General features: G+C 39.9%; 1 protein-coding gene across 6 annotated transcripts in view; it reads right to left on the bottom strand.

The window, feature by feature from the left end:
* PTK2 (protein tyrosine kinase 2) overlaps positions 1–23,515 on the bottom strand; it is a 195,935-nt gene that overhangs the window by 20,271 nt on the left and 152,149 nt on the right. For 5 of the 6 annotated variants that reach the window (XM_042809085.1, XM_042809084.1, XM_042809082.1 and 2 more), the window contains 8 exons: positions 22,310–22,394; positions 18,070–18,170; positions 16,401–16,516; positions 14,823–14,923; positions 12,684–12,773; positions 10,870–11,074; positions 3,516–3,627; positions 331–417 (listed from right to left, as the gene is read on the bottom strand). In XM_042809085.1, coding sequence (XP_042665019.1) covers positions 331–417; positions 3,516–3,627; positions 10,870–11,074; positions 12,684–12,773; positions 14,823–14,923; positions 16,401–16,516; positions 18,070–18,170; positions 22,310–22,394 — 897 coding nt within the window. Of the gene's footprint in view, positions 1–330; positions 418–3,515; positions 3,628–4,277; positions 4,724–10,869; positions 11,075–12,683; positions 12,774–14,822; positions 14,924–16,400; positions 16,517–18,069; positions 18,171–22,309; positions 22,395–23,515 lie in introns of those variants that run through there. The other variant, XM_042809087.1, reaches the window with a different exon arrangement.

The raw sequence follows: 23,515 nt of genomic DNA, 5'->3' as shown, positions 1-23,515 counted from the left end.
TGATAATAATCTATAAATAAGGTCTTTACTCCAGACATTCTACGATCTGATAAATGCTAACAGGAGCACCACATTCCTTCAGTAAATATGAAAAAGTCTAATGTGCTTCGCTTCAGTTTTAAGAACTTGAGCACTACATCAGATATGAAAATATTTACCATCTGGAGGAAACCTACTATGCTCAGTTCAGGGTTTGTTCTGATGCAGAACAAAAACACAGCAGTAGTCAATGAAGCTAAACAGCAGCAGAAGTGAATCAATCCCACAAGCTACAGCTAAGTTACAAACACCACATTTGAAAAGATACATGCCAAGTTCAAAATATAATACCTGATAGTGATTTGGCTGTACCATATGCTGAGGACTCGGATAAAACCCTTCACTGGACCTTGGGCTGGGGTAACCAGGCCTGCTGGGCTGCAAATACAAAGAAATTTTAAGAGTCAAACAGGATCTAAGCCCACAAAATTATTCTCTGATGAAACAAACATTTACATTACACACAGAAGCTAAAATAAATAAAGGAATAAATCCCTGAAATAAACATTCTACATTATTTACCAGTTAGAACAAAAACAACATAAAAATAAGTTTTCCTCCATTTTCATTTGGAAACAACAGAGGCTGAATTGTTTGCTGGATATTTCAATAAGTAGCATTCACTCTGTCTATTTCTGGGGCTTATTTGATTGCTTGCATGATGGGGCCTCTGTGCTGTTCTTAAATCCAAAGAGAACGCTCCAGAAGTCTTGAATCAGGCTTTTAAGCTGAAATAGCATTGTTTCTAAGTTCATAATTCGCATTATGTAAAGTTCTGCCATTTGTTGCTCTGTAACTGTACCCAAAAGCAAATTACTGTGCTTCAATCTGAATACAAATCTAACTTTGTTCAGCACAAATATTTACACGCATTATTCTGAGGACCAAAGTCAGTTCTGACCATTAACCCCCATATAATTCACTGCCTTAAAACAGAAGGTGCTTCTGGCCATATTCTGAACATGCTCTGTTCTGCAACCCATACCCAGTCATAAAAAATTGCTTCTATTAGGAAGGACAGCTAAAGAAAAGCTATCAGATTATTTCCCCAAGCATCATTCTTGACACTTTCAGCAGAAACAGAACACTCTGTATGTAAACAAAGCTGATGTGTAATTACAGGAATACATGAGAAAAATCAGAAGAAATTAGGAAAGCCCAACAAAAGAGAATCTTTTTTGTCTGCACACAATGAACAGGCTGGCCATCCTTTTGCCAGAGTAAGTAAAGAAATTTCACACTGCTGAAAGAAGCAGTGATGGAAAATGATGCTCAGAACAACTTATTTTTATCTTCAAAGTAGAAGTGTCCAGTTATTTATACTTGATGTTAACCTCTATCACAGAATCATAGAATGGTTGAAAAGGACCACAATGATCATCTGGTTCCAACCCCCTGCTATGTGCAAGGTCACCAACCACCAGACCAGGCTGCCCAGAGCCACATCCAGCCTGGCCTTGAATGCCTCCAGGGATGGGGCATCCACAGCCTCCTTGGGCAACCTGTTCCAGTGCTAAAGGTACATTTGCCTTTTTGATGAGGGAGAGTACTGCTGTGTATTTCAGAAGGAAGAAAAAAAACAACCAAAGAGGCAAACATCCCCAATACAAAACCCAAACCTCAAGATTCTCTTTCAGTTAAAAGCCACTATCACATTATTTTGGAACTGCAGAATTTTATCATCCCTACATGGAAACTGTTGTCACTCTGTAGTGAGATCTTATCTATCTAAGGTTTCTAACTAATTACTGGTAAAAGTAATTTCAGAGCACAAACTGTGAGAGTTGAGTTATCTGAGAAGGTGAGGAATTGAAGGCTATAAATGAGAGTTTAAGCACATGAAGAACTGTTACAACAAATTAATGAAAGAAAAATCAATGGTCACTATTAAAAAAAAATCAGATAGTAACTTAAGGGATGCTTGAGATACCCTATGTTAAAAAATTCAACTTGTAGCAGCGTCATTAGTACACATACCCATCTTACACAAAAACACTGTATAAAAAACCCAAGCAACAATTTCACTGCATACACAGTGAAAATATCTCAAAGAGTTGAAACACTAAAAAAGCATGCAGTTATAGGAGAATCAATTTCAATCGTAACTTCTTTCAAGTTTTGGTTTGGATGTTGCACCTAAAGGTCTGATGATGATCAGTTCTAATTCAGTGCTGCTCATCTACTATGTTAGTTAGAAGTATTCATTTGAATTAGCCCTAAAGCCTCAAGACTGAATACATTCTTAAACAATGTTGTAATAACTAAGTATTACTAAGTAGTTCAATGTCAGTGTAATAATAAATTTGAATTGTTATTAAGTAGGATATTGCTCTGATTCATGCAGTTCATCTCCTTCTGTAGCTCAGTACATTATCTGGCAATATATGCATCAAGTCCTGGCAGTTTATCTCAGAAGCCTGATCAGTGTGATGGATTGCTCGCCATTCTTAACTCTGAAGTAAAAACAGTTACAGGGTCTGCAATTCCTGCCATAAAGCTATCAAAATGGAGAACCAAACTAGGAAATCTGTCAAGCAACAAGCCAGAGATAGGAAACCAAACAAAAATATGTTTCCTTTTGATGAATGCTAGGGGATATGTGCAGCAGAGGTTGCCCCTCTTTATTACTTTCCAAGAGAGGGGTAGATGTGGCACAGAGGGATGTGGTTCAGTGGGCAACGTGGGGATGGGCTGGTGGTTGGACTAGCTGACCTTAGTGACTTCCAGTTTTAATGATTCCAGGATTCTACACTCTGACTACAATCCCTCTGAGTACCAGAGCTTGCACAGAGGGCTACAGGAACTCATCCCAAACCGATCAGGATGCGGATACTACTCCTCACCACAGCGGTGAGGGCACAAAATTAAATTATCTGAAATATGGGCTCCTTCGAAGAACAAAAAGCACACAAGTTATTGAGAGAAGTCAGTGCTTGGCAGCTGGTGAAGTTAGACTGCAGAGCACCTCAGTGACATCCACAGGACAGACGTGCAATGGAACAAAGATAAGAGTAGTCCAGAACACTTAAGTTCCTTGGACATAAAACTGTTACTTTTTGTTCAGAGCAAGGAAAATGAAAGAAAATACAATTAGTTAATTTCAATTCTGCTCTGTTACAAAAAAAGCTTTACAGGGGTCTGAAATTGCACCAGCTAACATTTCAAAGGAGCGCTAGAAGAGAGAGAAGAAAGAAAAAGCCTGGAAACATTTTTGTGGCAACTACGGCAGTCTCCTGCAAGTTGAATAAACAAGAATCAGAAAATTGTCAGTGCAAATTATAGCAGAGATCAGCCCTAATAACAGTCTAAAGAGAGCTGGGTCATTTCAGGCAAGCATTAGCTGATGATGATGGAATTGGGCTGAACGCCGTTGTCTTAACCAACCCCTCAAACAAGGCTTGGAAAAAATAAATGGAATTAAAAGGAGCATTATCATTATTTTTAGAAACATTGATGCTTCGTGTTCTGATAGCTACCTTGGGAGGAGCTTCATCTGATCCTCCTGAGTCCCAGGATACTGTGACTTGTCGCCTGGATTCCATTCTCATCCGTTCTTCTTGCTGCAGCTTCTCCTCCTCCAGTATTGTACTAAGAAAAACATACAGTATCTCAGTAAAACTCCTGTTTGATCTCTCACAGACCCCTCCCCAGGGCTCCCACATCTCACAAACTAATCAATATTATTCGACAGAGTGAGAACTGAAAGTCAGAGCTCTCTTATGTACACTGGGTATGTTTCTGAAAGCCTGAGGGAATACATCTGTAGGATTATCACTGTGCCTTTAACATCAGAAGCAGTATCAGGTTTTTAGAAAGCAGTGGTTGATCTTGAATAAAAATTTCTTTGCATGCTAACATTTCTTTTGATGTGCAATTACACACAGAAATCCTCAGAGACAATAAATCAAGCACTTACTTGCATGAAAACTTATTTTTCACAAGAAAATATTCTACTGAATTGCTCTAAAGGATCAAAACAAACTGAAAATACGTATTTACGGAAACTCAACAGAGCTTCAACGCATTGCCATTTTTTTCTCTGTTGAGCAAAGCAGTCAAAAACACTTTAAATACCATGCTTTCCCCTTATATTTCAGCCTAAGCAGGAACACACACAGCAAAGAAATTCAGCAAAACAGAAATATCTGAGATCATTCACGTAGCATTTGAACACTCAGGTCAGAAGGCTGCATTTCCAACAAAGCACAAGACAGTAGTAAAACTCGTTTGCTACTTACCACAGTTCTGACTATTAAAAAGACTGTTTGAAGTTCAACGTGATCCCGCTGCCCCCACAGCAGCCTCCTCCCAGCTCTGCTATGTGGATTATTAATGTTGGATATTTGCCATTTAAAAAATACTCAGAATGAAGCTCTGGAGGAGGGAGCTGCCAATTCACTGGAGCTGCACACTACATGGATAGCATGGAGATCTGGGGAGGGCAGAATATTTACATATCCATCTCCCCAGAGTGAGGACAATCCCGTAAAGCAGCCATTGCAGCTTCTTTATCACTCCAGCCTTTTGAGAAACAAAGCTCAGCACTGAGTTTATAATCTGTGCAGCCTACTAAATAACCACCCAGAATTACTCATACAAGGGATGAGATCAACTGCAGCAATCTATTCTAATCTTGGAACTTCATTGCTTATTTCAAGAGTAAATTCCTGCTTGGTTGCAGACTAGAACTCCTCTTTTCCTTCCCTAGCCAAAAGAATCCATGCCCCTTTTTAAAAGCAGCGAAGTCATCTTGTCTCGCTGCAGCTAACCCGCGTCTCTAAGTATGCTGCAATTCCAATCCATCATTGCTGAAGTAACACAAGAATGTGGAACAAAAACAAAATCAGACAAGTTATTTGCAGAAGTCATCCTGATAGAACAGCCACAGAAAAACAGCTACAGCCCAACAGAGGCGGCTAAAAGGAAAACCTTTCTACTTTACCACCTCTTTTTTTCCTTCAGAGTAAGGAACAAAATATTTCTCACTTGGACTCACAAAGAATGAGCCAAATCCCACTGCCTTAAGGTAGTTCATGCTTCAAATATTCAGCGTGCATTTTTATGTACCGTGAGAAATCACTCAAGATGTGGCTGTAGTCATAAACCGTGATTAAGATCTTTCAAAAATACCTCAGAACTCAACCAAAAAAACCCCAACAACACAAAAACTCACCTATACGTATATATGTGTGTGTGTGTATATATATAAATATATATACATTTTTTAACAAAGCTCTTGGTACAGCAGTTGCTCTACTCCAAGCTACGGGAATGGAACAAAAGCCAGCTAAAAGCAGCTGACTAAATTTAGAGATGGCTTATTGACAACTTGGGGCCACGGGTACGGTTTGTCACAGCACAGCCCTGATTTTCCACAAAAAGGAATGAAACACTGGTGCCTATTTCATAGAATGGCCTGGGTTGAAAAGGACCACAGTGATCATCTGGTTCCAACCCCCTGCTATGTGCAGGGTCGCCACCCACCAGACCAGCTGCCCAGAGCCACATCCAGCCTGGCCTTGAATGCCTCCAGGGATGGGGCATCCACAGCCTCCTTGGGCAACCTGTTCCAGTGCCTCACCACCCTCTGAGTCAAAAACCTCCTCCTAATATCTAACCTAAACCTCCCCTGTCTCAGTTTAAAACCATTCCCCCTTGTGCTATCACTATCAATTCTCTTAAACAGCCGTTCCCCCTCCTGTTTATATGCTCCCTTCCAAGTACTGGGAGGCCACAATTTGCCTTCATGTTTTACTTATGGCATGCCATCATTTAATGGAATACCATCTGCTTCCACTGTATCACTGGCAATGACAATTTTCTACCACAGTGACTTGTTTTAGCATAGGCTCAGCTTTTGCCTTCCAGCTCTCATTCACACACCATGCTACTCCTTGGCCTGTACAACCACAGGTCCTCTCCTCACACAGTGAGGAAACGTGAGGCAGATCAGTTGCAGCAGAGTTTGTACTTGGATGCCCTTTACTACTGCTGACAAGAAGAGAATATAAAATAGAAATGCCTCAGAGAAGCATCACTCAAAAAACAAAAAAAAACTACACCAAACCACAAGGAATATAAATGACTCACAGAAATGCCTTTGTTTTCACAAAGGGAAGACCAATCCATAGATGGAGTTGAAGTGTGCCAAGAGATATTTTTGACCCTTCCTCAGTACAGCTGCTTAAGTACTCCAAACAGTTTGTTAGTATTCACAGAAGGTCAGGAAAGTCACATCTAGGCATATTTTCCCAAACTACTTGTATTCTTGGCAGCAAAGAGAAGTATGAAGAGAAGAAGCCTTTCTATTCATATGGCTTCCTGAGCAAATCTGGATCCAGGGCATCTTCTTGTCTAGGCTGAGAAATCTGATGAAAGATCTCAGCTATTAGAAGTTTGTGGAACTGATAAACTTCATCCATTTTCCAAGAATCTCTCTGCTGAAATTTGTCAGGGAGATGGAAAAGGAAATATTTACCAGGAGATCACTGTAGAAGTATCTGAAATACTGAAATGCAGCCTTAATTTCCAAAGGCAAAGCAACGTCAGTGTTTTCTCATATGGTGGTGTGGGAACCTACCGTAAATGCTGACCCTTGGAACCAGCAGCTTCTTTCTTCCTCTCTGCGGTCTCTGGCCTTCAGAAATACAAGGCTGTATGTACATGAGCACATTTTCCCACACAGCTCTAATTTAAAAACACTTTCATATGGATATTATTGCTTATGGTCGCTGTCAAATACCAAAAGGCTCATGAAGAATTTTGAAACCTCCATCATATGTATCAAACATGTGCTAAAATTATTTTTTTCCAGATGTCACAAAATAGCAGAACCCAAACTGCTCTCATTCTTATCAGTTTTTGTTTCTTGTCATTATAAGCAACATTTCAGGAACTACAGCAAATGCTTTCACAAGGCTCAAATCCAACAAGTTAACCATCTCAGTGCAGTCACAGAAACAAACTTTCAGTGGATGACTAAAGTCATTATTTTACTTTGCTTTTATTTTTTATACTTTTTTTAGGGTTCTATCTGTATTTAATACATGACCTGCAGCCCACGGATGCTTCTGGGGTCATCACCTCTGCTAATACCTGTGCTTCTTCATCAGTGACCAACAGAGGCCTAATTGATGATCCTAACACAGCACTGATAAAACTGCTTTTGCAATTTTTGGAGGAGAGGAATAATTAGCGATAGGTACTAGATATAAAATTTATTCAATGATGCCGTGAAAATGTCATGGCTTTCCATGGCATGAATGGAAAAGCTCAAAATCAAAATTTAGCTTAAACAATGTATATAAAAAGCAGTTTTAACAGAATTACCAGCCTGAGACAGACAGGGCACCATGACTCACAAGCACAAGCCTGGGAGCTGACCTCTAAGAAAGCTCTTGAATACACTGGTATAACTGTAGCCATACAAACCTGTAGCATACTGAACACAACAAAGAATGAACTAAATTTAATAATAAATTTAATGCTCCCAGAGATGAACAAGGAAAGGGCGGATGTGGTACTGAGGGATGGAGTTAGTGGGCACAGTGGTGATGGGCTGATGGCTGGACTAGATGATCTTAGTGCTCTTTTCCAACCTTGATGATTCTATGGTTCTACATGTGGAGGAGATGGCATATACAGCCATAGCAAGCATATGGTTATAGCAGAATTAAGCTTATGTAAGTAATTCTGAATGGCAAGGCTGTAGAAGTAATACTGCATTATTTGGGTTCATTAAATGCTTTAGGTCTACCATATTATTTACCACATAGTGCAAAATTAAAAATATCTTCTACACGTAATCATCAAGGAAACACATATTTCCTGATCGAAACGCCCTGGACTTTCACTCTGGCCCACTAAAGGACAGCATAGCAAGGCAGCATCTCTGCTTTCTGACTTCATCTCACCTTTCTGTTTGTTTTTCCCCAAATTGAAAATGGGAAATGTAGGAAGTGAGGAGGAACTAAAGCTGGAAATGCTTTAGTTTCTGTTTCTGTGCTTGCTCTGAAGACTAATTCATCCTCAGTCACTCTGGACAGACCCAAAACCACAAAATGCCAGGCTCTGTTACTACCTCAATAACATCACATAAATTCTACAGTAATCAGCATCCCACGTGGCACAAGCAACTGCAAATAAAGTTTGTCCAAAGCAGATGTTACTATGAAACACATCAAACAAACTGAGAACACACAAAGCATTTATGCTCCCATCAGTGCTATTTCAGATGCAGAAGGTTTTGGCTCCACCCCCCCCCCCCCCCAAAGCCATGGCCTTTGTTATTAAAAAGAGAAGAATGCTGCAGTGTTGCACTGCTGGCTTCAGGCAAACAATCAGTCTGCTCTCAGCTTGAAAAAGCTACCCTGGAAAACATCCAGAATGAGCAGCAGCAACACCACACAGAAAAAGCCACCAGGGAAATGGCTTGTTTTTGCAAGTTCATGGGAATTTGAGATTTGAAACACAATCCTTCCTAGTTGCCTGACATTGCCTCATAAAAGGGAACTGGCAACCTTTCCGATGAGAGGCTGAATCTGAGCAGCACAAAGAATTCCTAAGGACAATTGGGCTGCCTAACTTCTAGGAGGTAAATGTCAACATTTTGGAGCAGAAGAAAATTTTCTGCTTTGGTGAGAAGAGAGCAAAAACTGGATTTCAGCACTGCTGTTGCTCCAGGAGAAAACCTCTTCTCTAACCTTAACTTCAAACAGCTTCTCAGCTTGGATGTGAGGAAAAAATTCTTCTGAGAAAAAGTGGCCAAGCACTGGAACAGGCTGCCCAGGGAGGTGGTGGAGTCACCATCCCTGGAGATGTTCAATAAAAGGGTAGATGTGGCACTGAGAGACATGGTTAGTGGGCATGGTGGGGATGGGCTGACAGTCGGACTAGATGATCTTAGTGGCCTTTTCCAACCATAATGACTCCATGGTTCTCAACATCCTAACATGACAGAAAGAGGAAAAAAAAAATCCCCGTGTGGTGCATTTTTCATCTAGACTTGGAGAGTGAAGTTGGCAGGGGCTCCCAGAGGTGGCTGGTCCCATCTTCTTCTAAAGTTGGGCTTGATACACAGTGAGGTCAGGTTCCTCAGAGCCTTCCTCAGTCAAGGTCTGTAAGCCCCTCAGCATGGAAATTTCACAGTCTCTGGATGACCTGCCTCAGTGTGTAACCACGCACCCTGGGAAACGTCTTTCTCGATAAATGATCACATCTTGCCTTTCTGGAAATTATGACTGTTGTTTCTCACCCTTTGGCTGTGTATTTGTGAGGAAAGCCAGGTTCCTGGGTTCTTGTCCATCCTGTATATCTGGTGATACCTTTCCACTCATTTTTTTTTCCTCCTCTTCCCCTTGTGACTCATGACTCTATGAGTAGTCTAAATTTTCAGCAGCAACCAAAAATGTTCCTCTTCCCTTCCTGGAAGAGGAATTCCCTTCCCTGCCTGAGTTTACACACTATCTTCCTATCCACATTTTTTAGGACTTCCTTCTCCTCTGTGCCAGCCAACAGTTATCACTACTATCTGACTGCAAACTAAAAAGAGTATAAAAAAAAAAGAATAAATGAACTGTGACCGAGTATCCAAACCATACTATTGTATCCTATCTTCTCCCTGTAGTCCCTACCCAGAGGCCTATCACTCCTTCCTGTATAGTCAACTCTACACAGTCAGTTCCTTCTGAGAAGGGCTACGTCCTTCTCTAGCTATGTAAATTATTTGGCTACAGATGAGCTCCCACTTACACACAAAAACTTAAGAAAGAGGAAAAAAACTGAAAATGCAGCTTCGGCTTAGGGCAGCTTATCCATACAGGCACTCTGAAACAACACTGTAATCACAGTGAAATTGCCTCTCATTGTAACAACTTGTGAATTTTCTTCGAACACAAACATCCAGTGAGAGCATGCAAGATGTTATGAACACAAGTGAAACAAGATGTAAGATAAAACTTAAGAACCCGGCAATGAATCACCACAAATTCAAGAGTGGATTTACAGCTGCACAATACCCACATATTGTTTGAGGCTTATGTTGTCTCAGTAAAACAAATACTGAACACTTAGAATACCACAAAAATGGTCATAAATATGTCTGTACAATATCTCGGTAATGCTTCAAAGTTTAAATATCACCCCTACACCTTGTCTGGAGAAATGAACATACAGGCACTGAAATAAATCGTTGTGAATAAACTAAGAGCGTGAATTCAGACTGGTGTCAAAATCATGTACTCAGACTCACTGCAAGATAAATTGTAAGGCAGTCCATCCCCCGCAAAATAACTTCTAGCTAATTACAATGCATTTCTTGCAACTGCACAACTGTGCAAACAGATGCTTGCTGTGTGCTACCTGTGTTACAAAGTGACTTTCAGCAACACCTCCTCCAAATCTTGTTTGTTCTACTGAAAACGCTCAGACACCTAATTCAAGGCATCTACTCTGAAACTGGACGACTGGTTTACTTATGAAAGAATTGCATTTTATCACAGAACTGTTCACTGCACGTTTGCCTAGGTAAAAACAACTCCAAATCCCTTCTACCATTGTGCTGGAAAATCGTAGCTAAAACTATAAACAAACATGGATTTCTTTCTGGCAGAGAAACACGACTGACGTTTCCAATCATATGAATTCACTCCCTAATTTAATTTACTCCAACAGATAAGGTCTGTATTTCCAGAAAAAGTACCAATAACCTGGCTTTCTGATGTTAAAACTTAACACACTCATTTTTAATAGAACGAAAGTACTGTAATGGAAGACAAAGCAAAAACAAGTATTTCTGAGCAAGGAAATGACCGTTCAGAAGAATAACCCTACCTCAGTTGTGCTTTCAGTTCAGTAAACCTGGGTCGTCTACTAGGGTCGTATGCCCAGCACTTGGTCATAAGGCTGTAGAGGGTGGGAGGGCAGTTTGGAGGCATGGGCAGCCGCTCACCGTTCTCAATCCGACCAATAACATCATTATTTTTCACTCCCTGGAAGGGCTTCACCCCATGCATCAGGATCTCCCACATGCACACACCTACAAAATACACAACACAATTCATTTTGCCTGTGTGAGCAAAGAAAACCTGTTAAAATAAAAGAAAGCAATCCCTTCCCCCACCCCCAGCACACAAAGTCTTCATTTTAAGAATGCAGATTTAATAAGAACGGTGACTTAAATAAAGGACAAAAGCCTTCTTTCAGAGCTGTTATGTTCAGCTATACTACATGTTAGAAATGTATCAGTTCCCACAGCAGCTGGCTGGATTTGCACAGCCAAACAACATGATTTCTTCAAAAAAACAGAGCCATGGAATCGACCCCTACTTACCAGCTGAGAGCAGAAGGGAGAGATGTGCAGTAAGATTACATATGCACTACCAGCCAGAACTGCTGGTGAAGAAGCACAACACTCAGCTGGCTCACAGCAGCCTGGTTTCACATTTAGATACATTCTACCTATTGTAAATCAGAATGGTTGCTCATATTCAAATCTACTCTACTTTTTTTTTTCTTTTAAAGATGTAGAATGAGCCCTATTTGCTCTTCCTCTGACTCGTTGCACCCGGCTTGTTCAGACTCGTAGGAGCATTTTCACTTTGAGGGTGATTCAGCCCTGGCATTGATCCCATTTTTTTGTTTTGTTTTGTGCTGAAACCACGTAATAAAACGGCTTCTGTCGAAACTACGTTAAAAGCACAAAGAGAAAAACCATCTGTTGGTTTACTATCAGCCGGTATGTTTCAAAGGCTTAATTCTTCTAACTGGGACTGTGCTAGAGCTTTCTTCATATTACTATAAAAATCACATACCCTTTGCTTAAAAGCACTCATATTTCAATTCGCAAAGTGAGTGAACCCTTACTCATCTGTTCTGCTCTTATTTAATGTCTCACCATCTTTGTTCCTCCGCACAGCCTATGTTTGTTTTGTCTGTCCCCACAAGCAGTCAGTAAGCTCTAGCTTGAGCACAGGTGATCATATTCATATAAAAGCTTTCAAATTTAATAAAGAAAGATCAAGGTTTCAGGATATTTCCACTGACCCGTATTTTTCTTTCAGCTTCAGGTCATATTTTCTGAGTGCTACGAGATACGGCTTAGTAGCTTAGTGGGTAGTAATTGTGATGGGAGGACAGTTGGACTGGATGATCTTGTTGGCCCCTTCCAACCCTGTGATTCTATGATTGCAAGCTACGAGGAGCTATCAAATATAAACTAAGTGGGAATTTAGCATTAAAGAGCTGGAAATAGGACATGATGTAGGCTGATCTAGAGCTTATGAAAACAGCTGAAAAAAAATAAATCAAGAAAATAGGAGGTGAAAATATAAAACAAACTGAAAATAACCATGGTATTACAATAAGAAATAAGAGGAAAAAAAGAAAAGTAAAAAAAAAAAAAAAAGGGTCTCCATTATGACCTTCATTTCTGTCAGTTTCTTACTAGAGATGAAAAAGCACTCGCAACTTCAGGCTTACTGAGAAAAACACAGAGACAGAAAAGATGCTGGAAGAAACTGGAATTTTAGAAAGAACAGTAAAAATACAGAGGAATATCTGGAAATTATTGATCTCACAGCGATAAAAATGAAGCATCAAACATTTCCATAGGACACTACAAACCAAACCCTTTGGTATTCACCTACCAAACATCCACACATCACTTGCTGAGGTAAAGCGTCGGAAGTTGATTGACTCTGGAGCCATCCATTTGATAGGTAACTTTCCTTTGGAAGCTACAAGAAGACAAGAAGGCAGGCCATTATTCCTACTGCTGTGCTCAGACACAGACTTTGTTCTCAGGGAAATCATTTAAAGGCCAAACTCATCTCCACGCAATAACCATCAAATTTTGTACATGAGATTTCTGCACCATCTGACCAGTTCTGCAGGTCATCATCTAGAAAGAGGGCAAAAGAGCAGCACTTGACATAAATATACGGACTGATTAAGATCTTTCTGATTTTAAGTCAAGTCTTATTTACAGATGCTGATGACATCAAGTTGGGAGGAAGTGTTCACTTGCCTGAGAAAGGACCTACAGAGGGATCTGGACAGGCTGGATTGATAGGTTGAGACCAACTGTATGAGTTTTAACAAAATTAAGTGCTGGTCACAACAACCCCACACATCACTACAGGCTTGGGGCAGAGTGGCTGTATGGAAGAAAGGGATCTGAGGGTGTTAGTTGACAGCCAGCTGAACATGAGCCAACAGCGTGCCCAGGTGGCCAAGAAGGTCAATGGTGTCCTGCCTTGTATCAGAAATAGTGCAGCCAGCAGGAGCAGGGAGGTGATCATCCCACTATACTCAGCACTGATGATGCCATACCTCAATACTGTGTTTAGTTTTGGGCCCCTCACTGTAAGAGACACTGAGGCTCCGGAGCGTGTCCAAAGAAGGGCAATGAAACTGTGAGGGATCTGGAGCACAAGTCTTAGAAGAAGTGACCAAAGGAACTGGGATTGTTTAGACTGGAGACAAGGAGGCTCAGGGGACACCTTACTGCTCTCTACAACTCCCCGAAAGGAGGTTGTGGCGGGGTGGGGGTTGGCCTCTTCTCCTGGGTAACAGTGATAGAACAAGACCTAATAGACTTAAACTGCAGAAGGGGAGGTTCAGGTCAGATATTTGGACAAATTTCATCTCAAAAAGTAGTGAGGCATTGCAACAGGCTGCCCAGGGAGGTGTTGGAGGACACCATTCCTAGAGGTGTTCAAGAAGAAGGTACACGGCACAATGGCCATGGTGGTGATGGGTTGATGGCTGGTGATCTTAGTGGTCTTTGCCAAACTTAATGGTTCTATGATTCTATGTAACTACTGCAGTTCAGAATGTACCACTACTCAATTTGAAACTGACATGAAAATCTCAGTTACACAGCAGGTATTTTTAAATGGTTAACTTGGGTAGCTTGTTTGGCCTTACAAAACAAAAACAAAAAAACCTCCCAAGAACAGAACAAAATAAAACAGTCGCCAAAGCCTTTCAAAAATATTATGACAAAAATGTTCTTCATCTTCTCTCAGCATTGAAAACTCACAGTAGCTCACAGTGATATAAGACAAACGAAATGCAGAAACATGCTGAAGTATACGGGGACAGATAAAGGATGTTTTAAAATACATGACTGTTATTTACACATTTACCAAAGATTCAACTTGTGAAGAGTTACATATTATGAAGCAGATGTAAAACATGACTGCTTGCCACCATACACGCCATCTCTGTTCTGTACCTCCATCTATCAGGCACTGATGTACATCTCACAGCTGCTGGAGCTGCTTAAGCTCAATCTTCCATGCAAAATGGGAAAAAATGTAGTTACGTGCGTTCTTTTGTACTGAATTTTGCCAGTTGAGTGGCATTTGGGTGTATGCAGCATAAAATGACAATGCAAATTCCAACACCTGTTGGCAGTGTTGAAATCACTGCAGCATACTTAGGTTAATACATTACTATTACCTCAGACAGGCCTCAAATGTGGACAACCTTCTAAAAACCATGAAAAAAAATATGAAATAACAAAATTTTACCCAGAAATGTATTTCTAATTTTGCAAGTTAAATTAGACTCTGTGATTCCTTTTTTTTTTTTTTTGATGCACAGGTGTAGGAATTTACTGCCATCTTTTCAATTCTTGAACACTTTATCATTTTACCAAAAAAAAAACAAACAACCCAAACAACTGCTAGACCAAGAAAACCTGGTCAATTCCTTTCGACAATTAACTCAGCACAGTGAAAAGCAGTGCCTTGTAGGATGAACCCAGAGCGCCAACTCACCTTTATAGTAAGTACTGTCTTCCATGTATCGGGATAAGCCAAAGTCACCCAATTTCACACAGTCAGTGGCAGATACCAGCACGTTTCTAGCAGCAATATCTCTGCCAAACAGAGGAGATACTATTTATAGTTGTTTAGAAACTCATGCTGATCAAACATCATTTGAAAATTATTATTAAAGCCCAGAAATATCAATCTCCTTTGAAAGGACCAAATCACTCTTCCAGTCACAGTTTGGGTGCTCATACACAGAATAAAAAGAGGACTATCACGTGTTTGCCTACTGATTCTGAAAAGCTTGCAGAAATACTCTGGTATATTTAATCCTTTCAAGCAAAAACTGTCATTCTAAGGTGTAACTGTCAGTGGTGTAACTGTCAGTGTCAGAGGAAAAAGTTTTAGTTTTTCACCTGTTTAAAGATTTAAAGGCAAAAAAGTTTTGGCAGTTCAAATTAATGGAAAGAAGAAAATCTGCCCTCTGCCACTGGAAAGGTGTGGAAATGCTTTAACATCTCTGTCCTGTAAGAAGCTTCTCGAGGAGCCCAGTTTTAGTGGTACTACAGTGCTTCCAATAACACATGCATATTCTTTTCCTGCAGCAGCCTAGGTGAGAGAAGCAGCCTTATTTATTTGTTGATTCTGGCAGGCTGACAGACTTAAATTTGAGCAGCAACCTGAAGTGATCTACTTCTTCCCATTTCAGTACAATTAAGTTGTCTTTCAGAATTTTACTGCTAGAGTTAAAATGAGCAGCAACTTGGCCAAAATTCAAATATCTGTGACAACTGTAAGGGTCTGTTATTTACAGTGCTGCTACATTCATGTAAGCATACACAAATATCCAGTATGCATACACAAATATACACGTCCAATGTATGCTACATATCGTTTGCACTTAAATATTTAAACACAGGCAAAATGTTCAAGTTCCAAATGCTTCATGATAATCTTAATTTTGTCAACTGTTAATTGCATACAATACAGGGATAAATTAATCTTTTCTCCCTAGGGAGGAATTCAAAGGTAATAAAGATTTGAAACACACAAACATAGAAATATAGGTTCACTTTTTAGCTAAGCAAGCAGTTTTATGTTATAAACATTTTATTTCTCCCTGTTCTTTGCTTAAGAAGCCAGCTGACCCTTGTTTTACTTCTCAGTGTTTGGAAGATGACAGCTGACAAGCAGTTTGAGAAAATGTTGTAACCACAATGCAACAACTCAGATGGAATTTATTCCTCTGAGTAAAACGAGGCACTGTCTCCAAGTCAATCTAGGAGTGAGCCAGCAGGTGTCACTCTTGAAAAGGGGGTTACTTTGCTATCAGTCTCAAAAAAGCTGTACTAACGTGAAGATGGACACAAAACATGAACGCATTGCTGCTATTCATCATAAGCCAACAAAAATAAACAGGAAACTTAAGCTTAAAATATAAAACTATACGTACCTTAAGCATGCATCTTCACTCAAGCAAACACATCCAGCACCCAGAATACTCCCAACCAGCAGTCTGGTGATCTTGCACATTCATTCCCTGATGTTTCAACCAGCCACATACACATATACATAAAGTCTTACCTATGTACAAATCTTTTGCTCTCTAAGTAAGCAAGTGCTGTGCTAAGCTGGTAAGCGTAGAGGATCAGGGAGGCCAGGTCCAAGCTGAATTTTCTTACTTGCAAAAACGATCTCAACTTTTTGCATAAAGAAGAAAAAAATGGAAGTGGTCAGGATGAAAGATAACAGATTCAAACAGGCTGCATCTCAAACTGCCGACTTTACAGAAGTGTCAACAGGTCTGCCTATGTTTCAGACTGCATGAGAACAGAAAACCATTGGCCATGAAAAACCAGAACTCTGCACAAAAACCAAGCAACTTTTTCTGCACGAAAAATGTTACCTAAACCAAGTAAGCTTTTTTCCATTGCATTCAGGCTCCTTCTGGACGCTGAGTGCATGTGCTACTGCTGTTCTAGAGACACCTGGTGCTATGAGCTCACCCACTAAGTGTGCTTATTTTTTTCTTAAGTGACTTCAGAGGACAGCAGCGCACAGCAAATCAGAATACAGATAACAGCTGTATTGTTTGAGAAGAATGCATTTTCTACCTTTAAATTTGCTAACATATATGCACTTCCCTCAGAGCACCTGCTATCAATGTAGAAATTTTATAAATCCAGTTAAATGCAGTTAGGATCTAATAGAAAGTGGCACTAAATGCTGTGTATAAATTAAAACAAAGATTTGAAAAATAATTTGGACAACAGAAAATAAATTTATGATCTCGTGACAGAAAATGACTCCTCTATGGGTTTTTCCTGTCTCTCTTGTTTTGCCTGTTTGTTTTTTTTTTTTGGTTCGTTTTTGTTTGTTTTGTTTTTTAACAATGAATTGCAGGATGGCAATCAAAATGACGGTCTTACAGCATGAAATATATGAAATATTACTTCAGTTCACATTTTCAGATATGTACAAAGGAAATAAATCAATTTTAAAATCTGAGATCTAGTTTGGTATAAACCATTCACCCAAATGACATGAGGATGAAGAAAGCCACCTTCATGAGGGTCTCTGTACAGGAGAAGAAACATCATAAATTCACTGTTCCAAGGGACAAAGAACAGTTTTTTTTACTCAGGAAAGCTTCCAAAAAGTAAAAAATAATAGTTTGTAACTACTGTCAGTAAGATGTCATGAGCCACGTTAGTCTATGAACAGCAAACCCACCCATTTTCATGTGCCAAGTTCAGTCTTCCAGGAGCAACTCCTCAAGACTGGGCAAGTAATTTGGACGGCTTTATGCCCCCACTTCTACCTTTCCCACAGACTCTCTCTGTATTGTCTCCTTCAATTGCTGCCTTCACAACACAAGCCTCTTTTGCCACCTTAAAGGAACGAAGGAGGCATCACATAACAATTTCCCTTCCAGAATACAAGTTCGCAAATGCTGTTTAAATGGTATCTCACTATCATCATCTGACTTGACACAGGTCATGCTCTCACCCTGCAAAAACAACCAAAGTTCCTCTGAAAACTATGACTAAACCACTTTGGTATGAGCTGATGCAGATCCCTTAGTGGAGGAGTTAGGTCAAATTTTGCCATTCCTGTGCCTGAGTCCATAATTCTAAGACAAGTATGATATCATGTCTGTCAAGTCTGCCTTTGCCTTAGTGCAGATAAGTGATTTTTTCAGTGTTTTGCAAAGCCAGACGAGAGTCCAAAGACACATGAGAATTTTTCGTACCTCTCCAAGCGTACAGAGCTCCATGATTATCCACACTGGGTTTTCTGTAATAACTCCAATGAGCTTCACAATGTGAGGATGATCAAACTGGCGCATTGTTACTAAAAGGAGAAAAAACAAGATTGTATGCTGCAGAAAATTTGGGGTTTGTAAGCAGTAAAGAAGTTCTATCCTGACTGAGCATAACATGAGCATGTTGACCTATCAATTCAGTGCACGACCTCTTAACCTGTGCCTTTCTACCGGAAGAAGAGGAGGAAGGATAAAACTGAATAATTCAATGGCTGAAAAAATGTATGTCAGTTTCTGACACAGACACACAACCTCACGTAACGACTATGCTCACGTCTGACCTTATTTTCTACGGGCTTAATTAACTTTTCAGTCTCAGCACTGCAGTCAGTAGATTTCATGCACTAAGACACAGAAATGCTTATTAACGTTCCGGGAAGGTATGTTTGTAAGGTTAAAAGAAAAATCAGTCCTCTGATTGTGTTTTCATCTCCCAACATGCATATGATGAGCATTATTAATTTAATTTTACAGTACTCTCTCTTTTGTATTTACAATGTATAGTGTCAACAGAAATACACAACAATTACTGAACTGGCAAGTCTGCTTTAGTTCACATATGACTTTAGAAGAATAATCCCCTTCCCTCCATAACGTGGCTTTTTGTAAATCGTAAACTAGAACAGTAGGCACCTTTTCTATTCTACAGAGCTCTGAATTCTACTTCTGCACTGTAGTTCACAGCAGTTGTACAACCAATACACCCTGCAATGCTAAGCATCCCAAGAGAAATTCTTGGATAATGCTACTTGTATGACTTAATCTTGTAATAGTTCACTAGCATATTTTACTGCACAGAAACTTATATGGGCCAACTTAACAACATACTCTTTAAAATATTCACGTGTTATGAAAACTACAGGAAATCAATAAAACAACCCTATCAATATGTAACTTAAAACATTAATGAAAAGGAATGAAGAATGAATGGTGACTCATGAACTGGACAAGAAAAACTGGTAAAACACTACATAGAATGGAACTCGATTCCTAGATCACTGACTTCACTTCCCAGACATCCGTACTGACTGGAAGGAGCGGTCCTTGAAAGCAGCCCTGTGGAGAAGGACCTGGGGTCTTGATAGATGAAAAACTTAATATGAGCCAGCAGTGTGCTCTTGTGGCTTGGAGGGCAAATGGTGTCCTGGGCTCCATCAGAAGAGGGGTGGCCAGCAGGGACAGGGAGGTGATTGGCCCCCTCTACTCTGTTCCTGAGAGGCCCCATCTGGAGTACAGTGTCCAGGTCTGGAGCCTCCAGTATAAGAAAGACAGGGAGCTGTTGGAGAGGGTCCAGAGGAGAGCCACAAAGATGATCAGGGGACTGGAGCACCTCCCCTATGAGGACAGGCTGAGGGAGCTGGGCTTGTTCAGCTTGGAGAAAAGAAGGCTGCAGGGTGACCTCATTGCAACCTTTCAGTACCTAAAGGGAGCCTACGAACAGGAGGGGAATCAACTCTTTGTAAGGGTTGATAACTGCAGGACAGGGGGAAATGGTTTTAAGTTGAGGGAGGGGAGATTTACGTCAGACATCAGGGGGAAATTATTTACCCAGAGAGTGGTGAGGTGCTGGAACAGGCTGCCCAGAGAGGCTGTGGATGCCCCATCCCTGGAGGTGTTCAAGGCCAGGTTGGATGGGGCCCTGGGCAGCCTGGTTTAGCATTAAACGTGGAGGTCGGTGGCCCTGCATGTAGCAGGGGGGGGGGTGGAGATTCATGATCCTTGAGGTCCCTTCCAACCCTGGCCATTCTGTGATTCTGTCTGTGACTTCCCCTCATCCCTTTGAAAGTAAAGGGCATTTCAGAGTGCATACATTATGAAAAAGTACACACTGCTAAATCAGTTTTCCTGAACCTGGATGAGAAGTAATGGCAGACTATTAAAATTTCTTCTCAGAAACAGTGGTAACAAATTGGCACAGCCTACTCAGGAAAGTGGTGGAGCCGTCGTCACTGGAGGTGTTCAAGAAACAGGCAGATGTGGCACTGAGGGCCATGGCTCAGTGCTGTGGTGGGGTGGGTTGACAGCAGGACTAGATGACCTTAGAGGTCTTGTCCAACACTAATGATTCTATGACTGCACTTCTAAAATCCTGGTAAATAAAGTGTATATTAAAAACAAAACACCCATTCCTTATCTTTAGAGTTCTCTTATACTGATCTAACTCAATGAAACATACATTTCTTCACTGATGTAAAATGAAGCAGGAATACAGTTATGACTACTAAATCAATGGAGAAGGAATTAGCACAAGTATTTTGATACTTCATACGGCCTTACCAGTTTTAAACATATTTCATTGCTGGAAAGCATCCTCCAGAGACTAATTTTATCAGTGTTACCTGAGAAACTCAAAAATTCATTTTGCCATCCAGCTTCAAAAGGTATGAGGAAGATCCAGTTTCCAAAAGGAATGAATAACTTGTGAAAAGGAGTAATTTACAAAAAAAAAGTGGAAGATGAATAAAAATCTACAAATCCCATGCAGTTTGTACAGTAGCATATACAAATGCCTCAATGGTAACACGCTACTATGCAAGAGCAGACAGGACTGAAGAAACAAACGTTACTCACGGAAATGTCTTTTTCCACATGGAATTACAGCATCACTAACGTTGGAAAAGACGATCTTACCTAGTCCAGCTGTCAACCCATTACCGTCATGCCTACCAAACCATGTCCCCAAGAGCCACCCCTAGCACAGACACTGACTCCACCACTCCTCTGGGCAGTCTGTTCTCTTCCTGAGAAGAAATTTTTCCTAATATCCAACCTGAGCTTCTCCTTGTGCAGGTGTTCCTCCTTGCAAGAATCAATCCTAAGTCTTTTCAGCACTGGAAAATTCACCACAAAAACTCAAATGCCCAAACTACTACATCAGTATGATTTATACTACTAAAAAGTATGATCTTTCCATCATACTTCCACGGCCTGAATTTGCAAAGCTTTTGTTTATGTATGCAGTACTAAGGAAAAAAATGTGAAGCTTTTTAGCAAAATGGCCAGCTCTGGCAGGATGCTGGATATGGGCCCTTCAGAGAATGCCCTTAGAAACAAGGCAACATCTCAGAGTTTGCAAGGGAGAAACATAATGGATTGGAATTACTTTTAAAAAAGAAGAAAAACAGAAAAATGATTAAATCAAACTTGTAAAGCGCTACTTATCTGCCTACAAGACTGGTGTTTTCTGATCTGTCGAGCACAAGAGTCCAATAAACTGGCATTAAATTACTTTCTACATTATAATTACACTCTACATTAACAGACAGCTGTCTAACTTTGACTTTTAAGTTATTCCTATAATAACTTAATTCCTCCATGTACTTACTTCTCCAAAGCTAGACAAGTAATTGAAAGAATTTTCCTTAAATTGCTGTAATATGACATTCCAAACTAATAAGGCATAACCTATGAACACATTTTCTACACAATTTGGAAAAAAATGAACAAAACGAACATTAAGTGGAAAGCACATTATAACAACTGGCTATAACTAATTATTTTAATGATATACCATAATGATATACCATAAGACACTTCACAAGACACAGAGACACAACTGTGGAGGGTAACAGGCAGCATCTTCTTATAGAGCCAAACGTTACAGAACTCAACAATTACACTTCTACGGAAGTTTTCTGCTAGTATTTTCCTTAAAAAAAGTTTTCCTCACATATCACAGATGCTGTTTGAGGTTGCATTATTTACAGGCAAATGTTTAAAAAACTGGTTTATTTCATTAAGATCTGACATTTCAGAACAGATATATATTTGATGTAACATCTTAGCAACTTCACGAGGACAACAACCTGACCTAAAAGGTAGTGCAGTACATGGACACAAATGCTACAACATTAAAAAAAATCATTAAGAAGGAAATAGGAGATCAGATTTTTGACACTGCAAAACCAGTTCTGAAGCCTTCGAGGAGTCAGATATCACCTGTTGAAATTTGGAAAGCCAAATAAACCACATATAATCATATACAAGGGCAATGCCAAGATATAAAGCAGTTTTCCTGCTTTATATATACATATATACATACATATATTGCAGGAGAGAACAAAGCCCATACTATACATTAATAAAACAAATTCTTATCAGAAATCTCTGGCACAGATGGCTGCAAAGTCCAAGGACCATTTACAGAAGCTAATAATGTAATACTCACAGGCTTCTTGTAGGAACTTTTCTCTAACGCTGTCTGAGGTGCAGTTTTTGCATGTTTTGATTGCTACAGCCATAGCTGGATTTTCCTGAAAGACATTTAGAAATAACTAAAACACAGACCACATAAAATTAGGTCTAAACCTCTAACAAAACTGATTTAGAGAAAGTGAATATTAACTAGAATACCTTTAGTTAAGAAATTAAATTTGAAAGTATCAATGTTAAAAATGTTATTATAACCGAGACATTTAGTGTGCATTTACATCTAATTAAAATTTTATGTTTTAAATTACGTTAATTCATACAGAAATTCTGACAGAAGATGATTAAGTGTGCAGTACTGTAAATGTTCCAGCACTACAGAAGATTAGAAAGGAAGCACAGTTAGCAAAAGCAAAGGGAACAAGTAGATACATGCCTGAAAAACACACTTGGCTTCTGCAAGCAACTTGGAAAGCCAAATAAAGGGCTTTTCGTGGCTTTTCACAGTGCAAAGACCAGCTATAATCTTTGACTGACTCAAATCCTTTATACAAAGCAGACTGCTAACAGGATACAGACTAAGTCAGTTTTTCAACTGAATTCAAACTACAAGGAGAAGATTTTATACATTAGCTTCACAGCCAGTTATACCAAGAGCTTAAAACTGAGTTTAACAGAACACATGTATTCCAAAGCAGAAACAGATTTGAGCATCTGATTGCTTATCCTCCAAATACAGAAAAATGAGAAGCTCTCAGACAGCCCAAAGGAGGCCTCCTGGCTCAGGAGAAGGCTTTCATCTTATCTTCCTTTGGTGCGTCTTACAAACACTCCTTTCTAAGTCACAGACTAGAGGAGCTCTAGGCATTCTGTCTTCACAAGGATTCAAAACACCACAATTAACTTGGAAAATGATTTTTTTTTTTTAAGTTTAAATCTCTATTTGGCAAGTGCAGAACCTGCATAATGAGCTGGAAAGCTCACGTACTGCTGGCTCTCACAAGAACAACTGCATTAAGTTGCAACAGAAGCTGCTCCATCCACGAGGAGCTCCATCTGCTCCAGCACAGCACATCCCCACTGCTGCATCCCAGGATCAAGTGTCACTTTGACGATTGTTAATGAACTGGAAAAGCAGGTGAAGTGTTTTAAAACTAATTCTGATCGAGACCTGACAAAGGATTAATGAGTTCCCAAAAACTGCTCTGAGGAGAAGCACTTGGTG

The sequence above is a fragment of the Centrocercus urophasianus genome, unplaced genomic scaffold (genome assembly GCF_019232065.1).
Source record: "Centrocercus urophasianus isolate 14NV4802_14NV808 unplaced genomic scaffold, USGS_Curo_1.0 seq_11, whole genome shotgun sequence".
Taxonomy (NCBI): Eukaryota; Metazoa; Chordata; class Aves; order Galliformes; family Phasianidae; genus Centrocercus; species Centrocercus urophasianus.
Note: the sequence above shows the minus strand (reverse complement) of the source record. Positions and strands in the feature narration are given on the sequence as shown.